Source organism: Gossypium arboreum, chromosome 13 (assembly GCF_025698485.1).
Source record: "Gossypium arboreum isolate Shixiya-1 chromosome 13, ASM2569848v2, whole genome shotgun sequence".
Classification (NCBI taxonomy): domain Eukaryota; kingdom Viridiplantae; phylum Streptophyta; class Magnoliopsida; order Malvales; family Malvaceae; genus Gossypium; species Gossypium arboreum.
This window is the reverse complement of record NC_069082.1, coordinates 5,620,745-5,634,377: the sequence shown is the minus strand read 5'-3', so window position 1 is coordinate 5,634,377 and position 13,633 is coordinate 5,620,745. Positions and strand designations below refer to the sequence as shown.

At 32.1% G+C, this 13,633-nt stretch overlaps 2 protein-coding genes across 2 annotated transcripts; both read left to right on the top strand.

Moving 5' to 3' along the window:
* The first annotated feature begins 6,989 nt into the window (after positions 1–6,989).
* LOC108464064 (uncharacterized) lies at positions 6,990–9,307 on the top strand. The gene has a single exon (XM_017764148.2). It carries the CDS (start codon positions 7,265–7,267, stop codon positions 9,071–9,073), a length of 1,809 nt encoding a protein of 602 aa, XP_017619637.1. The 5' UTR covers positions 6,990–7,264; the 3' UTR covers positions 9,074–9,307.
* An 888-nt stretch (positions 9,308–10,195) lies between these two features.
* On the top strand, positions 10,196–11,722 carry LOC128286709 (uncharacterized). The gene is made up of 2 exons (XM_053024192.1): positions 10,196–10,851; positions 10,971–11,722. Exons 1-2 carry the CDS (start codon positions 10,459–10,461, stop codon positions 11,016–11,018), a joined length of 441 nt encoding a protein of 146 aa, XP_052880152.1. The 5' UTR covers positions 10,196–10,458; the 3' UTR covers positions 11,019–11,722.
* The last annotated feature ends 1,911 nt before the right edge of the window (positions 11,723–13,633 follow it).

Genomic DNA, 13,633 nt, shown 5'->3' with positions numbered 1-13,633 from the left:
GACCCTTCCACCTGTTTGTTTGGCAAATGTTTTGTGATCTCTAAACTAAGGTTCAAGAGCTAACCACACAAATGTGGTCAAAAGTAGTTATCCCTCTACCGCCATACCCTGTTGAAGATCACTCCTTCCATTAATCTAATGTTCAAGCTTCTAATTTGACTCTAGGCTGTAAACCTATCGACAGTTTTCATGAACGTAACGCTCAGTCTATATGATCATATGTATGATTTTATCTAGACTTCAACTACATTTTTCATTTCTAATTTGGTTTTATGTTTTAATGTTTGAACCTTAGTACTTAATTTTAACTTCTTATACGGTTGGACTTCATGTATTTGTACTCATTCCGTTGCTTTATTTGCGTTATGACTCTTGGAAACTTTTTTTTCTTCTCATTTCCTATTATTCAAAATATGAGTGTCACAAAAGGTAATAGTTTTTGTGACACATTTGTAAGTGTAGTTACCTATGATAAAAAGTAACCAAAAAGTATCATTTGTGACATTTTTATTTAAAAGTTCTTGTGACGTTAACAATTCGTTACTCTTTTTTTTCCTTAAATTTTCGTTGCGTTTAAACGTGACGTTTCATCCCAATTTTTTGTGATGTTTTTCTACGTCATGAAATAAACAATGTTTTCATCATTTTTTGATTGGTCAATATGATGCATAGAAACATAAGAGAATATGTAATTACACATTATTTAAAAAAAAATTGTGATGTTTAGAATTGTTTCTAAACATCACAAAAAGTAACTTTTCATGTGATTTTTAAAGCGGCAAAGATATTTTCCCTTAACAGTTAATACATTATGCTTTTTATGTTTAGAAAATTGACAACGTTACGAAAATACATGACGAAAACATAATTTTAGAGTAGTGATTATTGAACACATCATCATATATTTGATTTATTTAACTAGAATATAAAATTTTATTGTTTGCATCTTATTCTTTTAACGTGAATATGGAATGATGTTAAAACATCTTTAAAAATTATTAGTATACAAATTAACCATGTGCACATATTATATTAATATCAAGTATGGATTGTTAAACAAATTTAACTTCTTTCTTTTGTAGAAATTAATTTCTTATGAATAATATGAACTCAAGATGTAACAACCCTGAATATGATATGTTATTTTGAGATTACCATTAATAAAAAGCATATGTGAAAACTATTTTAGCCTTACAAAAATAAAATAATTTAGGCTCTGTTTGACAATTGGTTGATAGCTGATTGCAGTGATCACTAGTTTAACCAATTGATTCTATGAACTGATTTATTTAAAAAAATTTGGTAAAATTTAGCTGATAGCTGAAAACCGATATATGTAAAATGATAAATAAGGGCATGACACATTTTATTGTTAAGTATTTATTTGTTTATAATAATTTAGTCTTTATTGGGTGAAATTATTGAAATAAAATACTATTACTAATGAATTAAAATATACATTATGAAAATTAATTATTGAATATTTTTGAAAATTTAAATAAACAAATTTCTTAAGTTCCTTTTTTGTAAATATTAACATTGTGGAAATTGATAAATATTAATAGTGTATCAATATAGTTGTAAACTATATTTTTAGTGATAATTATGTCATGTTCTTAATATGTAAATTAGTGATAATTATGTTATACTCTGAATAAATTTTTCAAGTAGCATATTTCAATTAATATAAAGTTGCATAAGAAATCATTTTACACAAGCAAATTAAAAATAAATGGAAAGTGCATAAATATTCAAGAAATAGATACATGTGGTAAAGGAAGTAATTTTTGAGCAAACATGGTCAGATATGTCATTCCCAATCAGCGAAAAAAGTTGTTCATCCTAGCATTTTCTTGTTTTGGAGGTTTTAACTTAACAAGCTCTTGAAAAGCTTCATTCACCAAACACTACAATTAGAGGATTTGACTATCAAATTCTAGTTTTTTATAAAATAACCCTAAAATTTTGAATAATTATAAAAATGACTCACTTATTTATATATGTAAATTACCTGAAATGAATAGTGAAAGTTGGTGAAGCCAAAGAGATTTGCACCACCAACATGCCACGTTAGCCATTAGGATTAAAAAAAATCAATTTTTCTGGTGGAGCCATAGAGAATGGTGTCATCACTTTAATGTGTTAGGTTTTTTTTAGAAGTGTTTTTATTTTAATTTAAAAACAAAATTTTTATTTTATTTGGTGGAGCTATAGAGAATGATGCCACCAATGTCATGTGTCAACTTTTTTTAAATGTATTTTTTAATTTAAAATTAAAATTGATATTTTATTTGGTGGAGTCATTCTCTTTGACAGTTCACTCTAAGTTGAAAATTTTTATTATGTTAAAGGATGAATGGGAGAGAGATGAGAAGTGTTTTTTTATTTTATTTTATGTTTTTGTGTTTCTGTTTATTTAGAAAATTTTATAAATTGAAGGTCTATTTATTTAAAGATAATCCAATGGAGCTCCAACACCGGTAAATTTAATGGTTATTTTCGGTGGCAATTTCAACTAAAATTAGGAGTCTCGATTTTGTTATTTATTCAGTAACTGGTTCAAATTGATTATGCAACCAACGGATGGATTATTTGGCATTCTCTAGGTCGGCGAGATGTTTGAAGGTTTTAAGAAATCCTAAATCGAGCTGCAAGATAATAGAACCGAGAAACTTACTCGTGTTGCGGTTAAACATTGTATTTTTCAATTTATAAGATACAATGCTGTCGGTCTTGAACAAAACTATTTAATTATGTTTTATTTGTACGATAGAATGATGTCGGTCTTGAATAAAATCGTTTAATTATGTATTATTTGTAAGACACAATGTTATTGGTATTAAACAAAATCGCTTAATTTTTTTAGTATTGAGAAAGTTGCTCATGTTGTAAAATTATATATTGTAAGTTAAGTGAAATTATTTTGGAATGTTGCGAATGTAAAATTATTTTTATAAAATATAATTTGTGAATTATGTAAATTGATAGTTATTTGAAATGTTGGAAATGTAAAATAATTTCATTTAAATTATTTCTATAATGTGAATTAATCGTTTGATAAGGGACATTTTTAAAAGAAATAAAAAAAGAGCGGACCAAAAAATAAGGAAGTTTGGGAAAAAATTGAGAAAGAAAAAAAAGAAAGTGGGAGAGTGAGTTGGCTGAAAAAAAGAACAAGGAAATATTGATTTTTAAAAAAATATATATATACTGGGGCATTTTCAAAATAAATAAAAAAAACAAAAGACCGAAAAATAAATATAAAAAAGTTTATTGACCGGTTATATCGTGTCAGTTGCGTTAGAGATGTGACTGGTCAGGAGAGGGAGTGGCTACTTCTTTTGTAAAAAGAAGAAGAAAAACTTACCTGTTGTTGAGGTCGACTGCTTCTTTTAAAAGGGAAGGTGAGGCTCTCTTTTGGTCCCCTTTAGTTTTGAAATAGAAGAAGAGAAGAGAAGATAAAAAAAAAAACAATTGTGTTTGGCTCGAAGTTAATAAATACAATTCATGTATGTAAATATATTTTGATGTGCATGTATTATATTAAAAAAAAAAAAGTTGTGCAAAAAAACTGTGGAAGATGGTGACGTCATTCTTTATGACTCCACCTAATAAAATAATAATTTCACTTTTAAATTTAAAAATATAAATTTTATGGCGCCATTCTATATGACTCCACCAAATAAAATATAAATTTTAAATTTAAATTTAAAAAAACACATTAATAAAAAGCTGACAAATGACACTGGTGGTGCCATTCTCTATAGCTCCACCAAAATAAAATATCAAATTTATTTTTAAATTAAAAAAAAAAACACTTTTAAAAGAAACTAACACATTAAAGTGGTGCTGCCATTCTCTATAGCTCTACCACCATTATTTATTTTTTAGTCTCTCAATTATTGAGAAATATTAGTATTTCTCTGATATTTATACAAGTAACACTATTTTCTATGGCTCCACTAAAAAAATTGACTTTTTTAATCTTAATGACTGACATGGCATATTAGTGGTGTCAATCTCTTTCACATTCACTATTAATTTTAGATCATTTACCTACATCACCAAAAAAGTAGATTGTTTTGTAATTATTCAAAATTTTAAGAGTTATTATATATATATATATATATATAAACTCAATCATATATTTGTGTCTAAATCAGCTAAAATCCAAAATATTAATATTTGTGTCTAAATCAGCTAAAATCCAAAATAATATTTACCAAACACCCCTTAATTAAAAATGAACCCTAGCACATTTAGGTGACTTAAAACAGGAGGCTGATGATCCAATACCAAGAAACCAAATGTAATTTATTGTTGTAATTGCATGGACACGATGCATATTTTATAAAAAAAAAAAAACCCTAATATTCTCCCTTAAAAGATAATAAAAACACGAGTTTTATTTTATTTTTAACAACACATGTTATTATCAAGTTACCAAAATTATAATAGAAAAATGATAAAATTGTCATAAATGAATATTAGTATTACCTAAGGAATAGGAGTTATTAGGAAGATAAAATTAATGGCTAAATGTAATATTTAAAATCTAATCATAGAAATGTTATATCGAAATTTCACATTACTTGGATGAAACACGAGTAACCAATAAATTTATGGGTAAAATATACCCAAGGTCATTAGTTATTAGTATCGGTTTTTTATCTTTAAAAAGTTATAAATTAGTCACTGAATTATTGAAAGTTTTCATTTAAGCCACTGGGATATTAAAGTCGTTGTTATTTACATTTGATAGCTCAGTGACTTAAAATGAAAACTATCGAATAGTTTAGTGATCATTTTGTAACTTTTTGAAGATGAATGACCAAGATGTAAATTTTCTAATAATTTAATGACCTTAATTGTAATTTACCCTAAATTTATTCGGTGTGAAAACACTTTCACTTCGTTAGTTCAGTTCTTGTTCAGCCCAGGCCTAACTTCAGACCAAACAATGTTGAGTGGGCATTTTAAATTATTATTTGGGCCTCTCTTTTGGTCCTCTGTTAATTTTCAAGGTCCAATAATTCGAGTTCAATTTGTTTTTCATTTATATTTATACCAAGTTAAGATATTAATTCAATAAAATATTATCTAAATATTTTTAATTAAAAAGATAAAAACTATTTTTATTTTAATAAATTTTAAAAATAACTAATATATACATTCACGTCAAAGCTACTTATTATGATTTATGTAACTTAATCAATTCTTATTATTCTTTTTAAATATTATAATTCTCAAAATGTAGATTTTATATATGACATATTATTTTAAAATGCTACTCAAATGATGGGTGTGACAAATTCTAATATATTTTTATATATACATATTATATAAAATATTTTTATTTTAAAAATCATAAAAAGAAAAATAATATTGAAAATTAAATGAAAATAATTATTTTAGGAAAAAATAATTATAGATAAGATCCGAATAGTTTACTTATAATTTAGATGAATCAAAATCATTCTTAATTTTAAACCTTATGTGATGGCATGATGATTAAGTGTATTCATTGTTTTCATGGGTTCGAGTTATGTTTATTGTTTGTGTTTTGTCTTATTATTGTAATTTTAACGAAACACAATTTTTATTCTATATTAAACTTATTATATCAAATATAAATCTTATTTATATTAAATAAAATACTAAATTAGTCAAATATGTAAAAAGAAAACATTAATTGATAAAATAAGTCAACTTTTAAAAATTTAGTGAAATAGACGAACTTTCTTACTCACATTTAACCTAAATAAAAAGCTTAATTTAGAAATTAATCCCTCTCAATTTGTTAATTAAGCTGCAATGAAACCTTCCCCCCATTTCTATTTCATTGCCATTCCTATTACAAAAATGAATGGCTATGAACACCCATTTAAGTCCCCATAAATCTTTGAAATTGTTTGAAAATTTAGCTTTGGCTTTAAAGACTAAAACTTTCAACTTCTTCACCGACGACAATAATCGCAACAACAACTCTTCCTTCGATTTCGTTAAAGAATTCATCATCGACCCAAAAATTATCATCATCAAGTCAAATCCGTTGTCAAATTATTCTTCTTCTCCTCGATGAACGACAATTTCCACTTGGAACCATCGATACCCAACCTTGAATATCGAGACGGATTCACCTAAGTTTCAAACCTTCAAATATTTTTGAAGTTTTCTGCAACTTAAAAAGAGGTGTGAACGAGACATCGAGAGGGAGGAGAGGTTACTACATTATTAGATTAAATTATTTTAATTTAATTCTAATGTTAATTACTGATGAATTATGTTATGAAAATATCAAAGGCACATACATGGCATCATCTCAATGTCTAGATTGATTTTTTAAATGGTGGTTTATTTTTGGATTAAAAACCATAACGTTTTAATACTTAATTGAAAAAAAAAAATTATGTACTAAAGTGAGAAAAAGACATACTTCAAGGGCCAATTTATAAATTAAGCCTAAATAAAATCCAAATACTCACCATTATATTTATTACTACTTTCTATAAAACGACCTCATCACCATATAAATAAAAGGACGACCATATGACCGTAATGACTCTTTTTCTGCAATGCTACGCAAAAGCTTTGCCATTTTTTTTTCATTTCTTTTTTTTTTGGGTTTATTTAAATTCCATGCTTCTGGTTCAAAAAAAATTTAGAAATTAATCCCTTTATTTTAATTTATTAATGATAGTTATACTTTACAAAAATAAAAAGTTAGTACAATTATTAGTAGATATATGAACTTTAATTATTGATTTTTACTAATTAGCTGCATTTAAATTATTGAATTATTAATTTTACTAATTCCTCATAAATAAATTATCGAGTTGATATTTTCAGATCATCAATTTAATAATAAGGTTTAATTGAACTAAATTCAACTTTTTAAAGTATTAGATAGATTAAATTCTCAATTTTGTAAAGTAGAGGATGAAATTTAGAATTAAATTTTTATTTAATTCCCTGTTTGCCTACTACTTTCACTTCCACTCTATTTTGCCAAGTTCTAAAGACAGAACCTCAAATGACAATAATACCCATGTAGAAATATTCTTATCCCATCCAAATCAAAGGAAACCCCTCTTTGATTTATCTTAAAGTACTGTCCTTTTTCGTCCATCGAAAAAATAGACCTGCCATTTTTCTCTGCTATTTTCCATTATTACCAAACAAAGAGTTTCTTCCATTAAAAAAAGAAAAAAAAAAAAAGGAAAAAGGAAACTGAATTCTTCGACGGAGAGAAGGGTTAGGCGTTATGGATGGCAATACTACGGAGGCCGAGCGGTGGTTGACGATTGCGGAGAAGCTCTTGGCGGCGCGTGATTTGCACGGGACCAGAACCTTCGCGATCCGAGCTCGTGAATCGGCCCCTATCCTCGCCGACCAAATCCTAGCCGTGACGGACACTCTCATAACGGCTCAATCTAACCCTCAAGACTGGTACGGGATCCTCCAACTCGTGCCGTTAACTCAGTCCATGGAAGTTGTGGCGAGTCAGTATAGGAAACTCGCCCTTCTTTTGAATCCTGGGAGGAACAGGCTCTCTTTCGCAGATCAGGCGTTTCGATTTGTTTCCGAAGCGTGGAATGTGTTGTCGAACCCTTCTAAGAAGGCCGTTTACGATAACGAGTTGAGGCTCCTTCAATTTGGTCAGGTGAGTCAACTCGGTCAGCAGCAACAACAACAACAACAACAACCACAGATGCAGCAACAGCAGCTGCAACCGCAAACGCAGCCGCTTTTCATGCAACCGCAGCCGCCGCCCCCGCCGAAAGAAACGCAAACGCTGTTCATGCAATCGCCGCCACAGAAAGAAACGCAGGCGCAAGTTACGCAACCGTTATTCATGAGAAGGAGCCCTAGAAATACTGATAAAGATGGGAATGCCGCTTTAGAAGGAGAGGAGCAGTTGGGATTAAAGAATAAATCGCCGGAGCAAAATCGGCCGGCTGAGCCAACATGGAGGAAGCAAATGAGTCAGATCAGTTTAGCTGGGTCGAGTCAGGTGAATCGGACAGGATCGGTTGGTTCGGGTCAGATTAGTCAGGCGAGTGAGGTTAATCGGCCTGAGCCGATTCGGATGAGCCAGATTAATCAAATAGGAACCGATAGCTCGAGTCAGTTTAATAGGGATGAGCCAACTCGGACGGGTCAAATTAACCAGACAACAACTCCTCCTCATAGGGGGAATAGTCAGACAGAGCCAACTAGTGTGACTCGGCCTAGTGAAGCCGCTGAGTCAGAGGAGCTGACTTTCTGGACGGCTTGTCCTTACTGTTACATTCTCTATGAATACCCGAAGTTGTACGAGGATTGCACACTGAGGTGTCAGGCTAAGAACTGCAGGAGAGCTTTTCATGCGGTTGTGATACCGCCGCCACCCGTGAATGGAAAGGATTCGCGTTTCAGCTGCTGGGGGTTTTTCCCATTAGGATTTTCGAGGGGCGATCAATTTCCCAGTTGGTCACCCATTTCGACCATGTATGCTTGCCCTAATAACAAGAATACTGGGAAAAAAAGTACTGCCAAAAAGCCTGCTCCAAGAGTGTATTATGATGATGATGACGCATATGTAGATATTTCTGACTCGATTGGGACTTCAGAGGATGACGACGACGATGATGATTGGCAGAATGAGAAGAGGAAGAAGGCAAAAAATGTCAAAGGGAAAGGATCTGTGGGGAAAACTGCTAAGAAACCACAGAGTGAGAGAGTGAAGAAGGCGGGTAATGAGGCAGCTAATGTTGATGGTAGTGGGAATTTGAGTGGTGCGTCCACTGTTCCAGAAGGTGTGGTGACTGCTGAATCGAGTAGAAGAGGAGTTGTTAATAGTGGGAGGAAGCAGATGGCGAGGGGCACAAAGAATTTGGGGAAGTTGGATTTGAATGTGGAGTTTAGTAATGAAGTTGAAGAGCCGGCACCGAGGAGGAATGAGGGGAATCACCCCGGCTATGGGGAGGAGGATAACATTGAAGGGAATGGGTTCTTTGAGGGTCTTGATGAGTTTTTGAGTAGCTTGCCTATACTTTCAGCTGTTGGGGATGATAAAGTTAAGGCTACTTAGTGAAGTAAGATCCTTGCTTTTTGTTTTTTCGCAGTAGTTGTAGTTGTTGTAATTGCTTGTAGTATTCAACCGTGTGGAGGTGCTTAGGGCCTCCTTTTATAGCCTTTTCAAGGTTGACTTCGACTGTATATTTTGCAGCACCATGTTTTGTCAATATTTTTATCATTTTGTGCTGCCTATTTACTCTGAATTAAATTTCTGTTTGGGAGGATAATTAGAAAGTTCGGTACAAAATCATGACTGTTGTGGGTTGAAGATGTAATGTTTTGTCCATCATGATTCTTGCAGTGACAGGAATAGGTGGTAAGTTTCTCCGACTGGTCTCTTCTTTCTTGTTTGAGTCGAAAGAGTTATTAACCATGATACTTGCTTTCTCCCCTCCTTGTTTCCCTCTTATTAAAAGGAAAAGAGTAAAAGGTTAGAAATATGCTTCGAAAGGTATACAATTTGTTATCCTTGCATTTGAGAAGATTTAATTTTGCCAAGTATTAATAGCTGAAAGAGCTTCAATGGTTATTGAATTTAGTTACCAATGATTTTGTGTTTGCAAATCTGCTTCCTTTGTTCTAGTAGCGAGTTTTGAGAGGTTGTTTCACTACCATTTAACGCTTCCCTTCTAGAAAAAAGTAGTTATATATATATATTTTTTATTGTTGATTGTGTTGGTTTTTTTTACTTTGTATGCACTTGTAATTCATGTTTTTTTTTTTCATGAAATCTTTAACTAGAATTAATCATCTGCATTAGTCTTGCTCGGCAGTTCTAAAGTTTCTCTTGTTAAACCAACTATTAGTCATTGACTGCATACTTAGTAATTTGACTTGCCCATAATTGGTTTTGGAGCTGTAATACTGGCATGGCTTCATTTAGGGCCAGAAACCTGACATCCACTTCAAGAATGACCTTTCCTTCTGTTCTCTCTCTCTCTTTATGTTCTTTATAACTGAAGTATCAAAATCTTAAGGTAAATTGGGACCTTTTGGCCAAGGAGTTTATACATTCCGGTCTGAACGAGTTATTCTTACTATTCTGCGCTATATCTGCTCCAAAATAAGACCTAAACACATGATTAATTGACTCAACATACACCCTTTGACTTCAAATGGAGGAATCTCAATTGAAGTTGTCATTGAAGTTGTCAGACTCTGGTTTAAAGTATACAATTTCATCTTCTAGTTGCAGTCTTGCAACATGCATCATCTTTCTAAATTGCAACATTCATGGAGATGGTTAACATTTTGATTAGATGTTAAAAAGGCCAACAAGTCATTCATTCTAATCATTAGTAGTAGTTTGCTGGAATAGGTCTGCTGATTTTAAACTTCTCTGTGATTTTTGGTAACTTCTCTGTGATTTTTGGTTTTCTCTTGTTAGTGGTCATACTGATGATTCTTTGGCAGGTTTCTATTTGTCCTGAAGTTTTTATTAGCGAGCAAGAAATCTTTTGCTTGCCATATGTTTTTGCTCTTCATATTGGGTTTTGTATTGTTGTAATTGACTCTTTAAGGGTGTTGAATGTTGCTTGCCTAAGAAGACATGCGGCGTGTAGTCTGATTGTGAACTACACTTCACCTGTCGAAAATTGGAGGCTTCCACTAATTCTTCTTCCTAGTGGTGAAAGTTTTAGATGCTGCGAAGATGTCCATAAACTGCATCGGTTGTCTAGAACATATCACTTTGAGATGGAATTGAACAGCTTTCTTATCTGTCAAGCATCTACCATACTAAACAATCTAAGAGTGCTGCAATTTATTTCTGCCTTTTCCTGTGGCAAAAAGGTACACTATCCTTGAACGTGTTAAAGGCAATATCATCTATCCTTTTTTTTTTTTTTTTCTTTTAACTAAGCATCTCTCATCCATTTAAAGGTGTATGACGAATATTTGGTTAATCTTAGGCATGGATCATGGATAATATGATGCTTTTGTATGAAAGTGGCAATTAGCCAGAGTTGATATTGTGATTGTGAACTTGCTGTTGGACAAGAGTGCCAGCGGCCAAACGTGTTGTTTGCATGACCCAATTTGAAGCTCTTTGAGGGGGCATTTAGTTCAGAGAATGTAAAAGTATTTTGGTAATCCTATAATTGGAATGCAAGATTACCTTAGCACATTACCAGGTATGTTATATTACATTGTTTGGGTAATTTGGTTGGAATGTAAGATTTTGCAATTTGATTGACCGAATGTCAAATTAGCTAAGAACGTATTTTACTAACTTGTCCTTATAGAATTTGCGCCCCCTATATATATGTGTATATGTTCTTTACTGCACAAAGGTTGAAACTAGATTAGCGAACAGCCCCGAAGTGTTTCATGTTCAAACAGAGCTTGTAAAAGATATACTTGATAAAGAAGAGTTTTGCCTGAGAAATCCCTTTGACACATGGTTTAAGATATTCAAGCTGATGCTAATACCTGGCCCCTGAGGTGATTAAGGATATGTCGTGTTGGTCGTATTTTCTTCTTTCTTAGGCTTTGTTATTCACTTGATCTGCTCCTCTCTCTTCATACTAGGATACCCTTAGACAAACTGCTGTATTTTGTTGCTCGTTTGTTGTATAGTACATTTGAGCAATACCACACTAATTGTAGGCTTTGTTAAAGTTTTGCCAACTCTCTTAATAAAGAAAACTACTCAGTTTGTGTATTCAAAGGTTATTTATGTCTTGTTTGGAGTGTCAGCTGATCATTCAATGGACAATATAATATTGTTTTTAAATGGTCTCATTATTCACATATCTCATTTGCATCCATAGCAGGGCTATCAACATTATAAATGATGCAGGGTATGGTGTAAAAAGCATTCAGATAACATTATATTATGAAATATGAGTTTTAAGAGGGCTAACTGAAAGGTGATAGTCCTTCATTCCCCGAAAATAGGATGAATAGTCTGTTTTTTTTTTTCGAAAAACTGATAAGAGATGATTTAATCTACTAAATCAATTGAAGAGAGATCAATTGTATTAAAAAAAAAAGAATTAAATTGCTTGGTTCTATTTTGATTTTTTTTATGCATATTGGGTGGCATTAGGTTGGATAATGTTAAATTTCTAAAAAAATGGAAAGAAGTCGAAGCAATTCAAAAATGATTAGACAAACACTTTACTAAGTAGATCAAGTAGACAAACAATCAGTGGCGATGGTTACTAAGCAGATCGAGTACATTAACAGGGAAAAAAATACATTTAAAATCTACACAAATTAATCACAATAATGAAAAATCCTTTAAAAATGGGAATTTAGATTCCTCTTGTTACAAGATGGCACTACAAAAAGCATATATTGAAGTATATACAATTAAGATATTCAAGTCGATTATCTCAGACGTAGCTTAGATGAATATCGGATTAAAGAATTCTCAAACTATTTTTCTCTCTTTTTATTTGAGTGTACCACTAACTTTCTCCTCAAAGCACTAAAAATAAAAATTATCAAGAAAAATGGTAAAATAAATGGTTCCTACATATGACACAAATCAGCATGATTAAACAAACAATGCATAAAGTATCCAATTACAACTCTCATTTGTACCTTCTCAAGTTATTTTGCTTTTCAATTTCATCTTACAAGAACGTCTACAATAATCCTCCGACCTTCCTAAGGAAATATCAAAATAATTAAAATAAGTCCTTAATTACAATGTATATGTTAGTATTAATTAACTTATATTAAACCACAATGCAGAGAGGAAGTTGAGCCAACAATAAGACCCTTTCCACCAATCCTCGTCATCATCACCTTCCAATTGCTACCACATTCCCTTCCATATAAATCCACACAAAATATTGCTTCTCTGCATATCCAACAGCTCCGACCTTTTTCTCTCCATACACTCTGCCCTAAACTTATCCACCCATGGCTTATAACCACTTCCCTTCCCTTCTTCTGCCCACCTTGTTGGTCGCTTTATTATCGTTCAATGCCGATGAATCCTTAGGTGCCGAGGCGCGGAGCCTGCAGGAAACAACAACGTTGCCTAAGCTCGAATTTCCGCCATTCCCCGGGATTCCTACTCTGCCAAAGCCTGACCTGCCGGTGCCTAAATTGCCTGAGCTGCCGGAGATTCCTGGTTTGCCTAAGCCCGAATTACCAACCATCCCGACGCTGCCCAAAGACCTTCCTTTCCCTTTCTTTTCTCCACCTCACGCCACCACTAACCCTTGAATAATCTTTGAGTCCATCGTTTTCTTTATGTATATGACTAATAATAATGATTGAAGTTATCGTATGGATTGCTTGGTGCTTGATAGATGACATGGATCCATCTAGTGTGTCTGTGTTACATATCTATCGTGGATGATTCATGCAAGCTTGTAATATCAGTTTTAATTTATTAGATATCTATCGTGTCTTAATTTTCTACCATGTTTCAGCTTAATTTATTACACCAAGTAGGCTTCCATCCAGATCAGTCTTTGGATAAAATATTTGAATTTGGGTTAAAATAATCGTAATTCAAATTATGTTTATTTAAAATTAATTATAAAGTATTTTTAATATATAAGAATGATGAGACGAAGAATCTGTGCAACTATTAAAAAAGATAACTGAAATG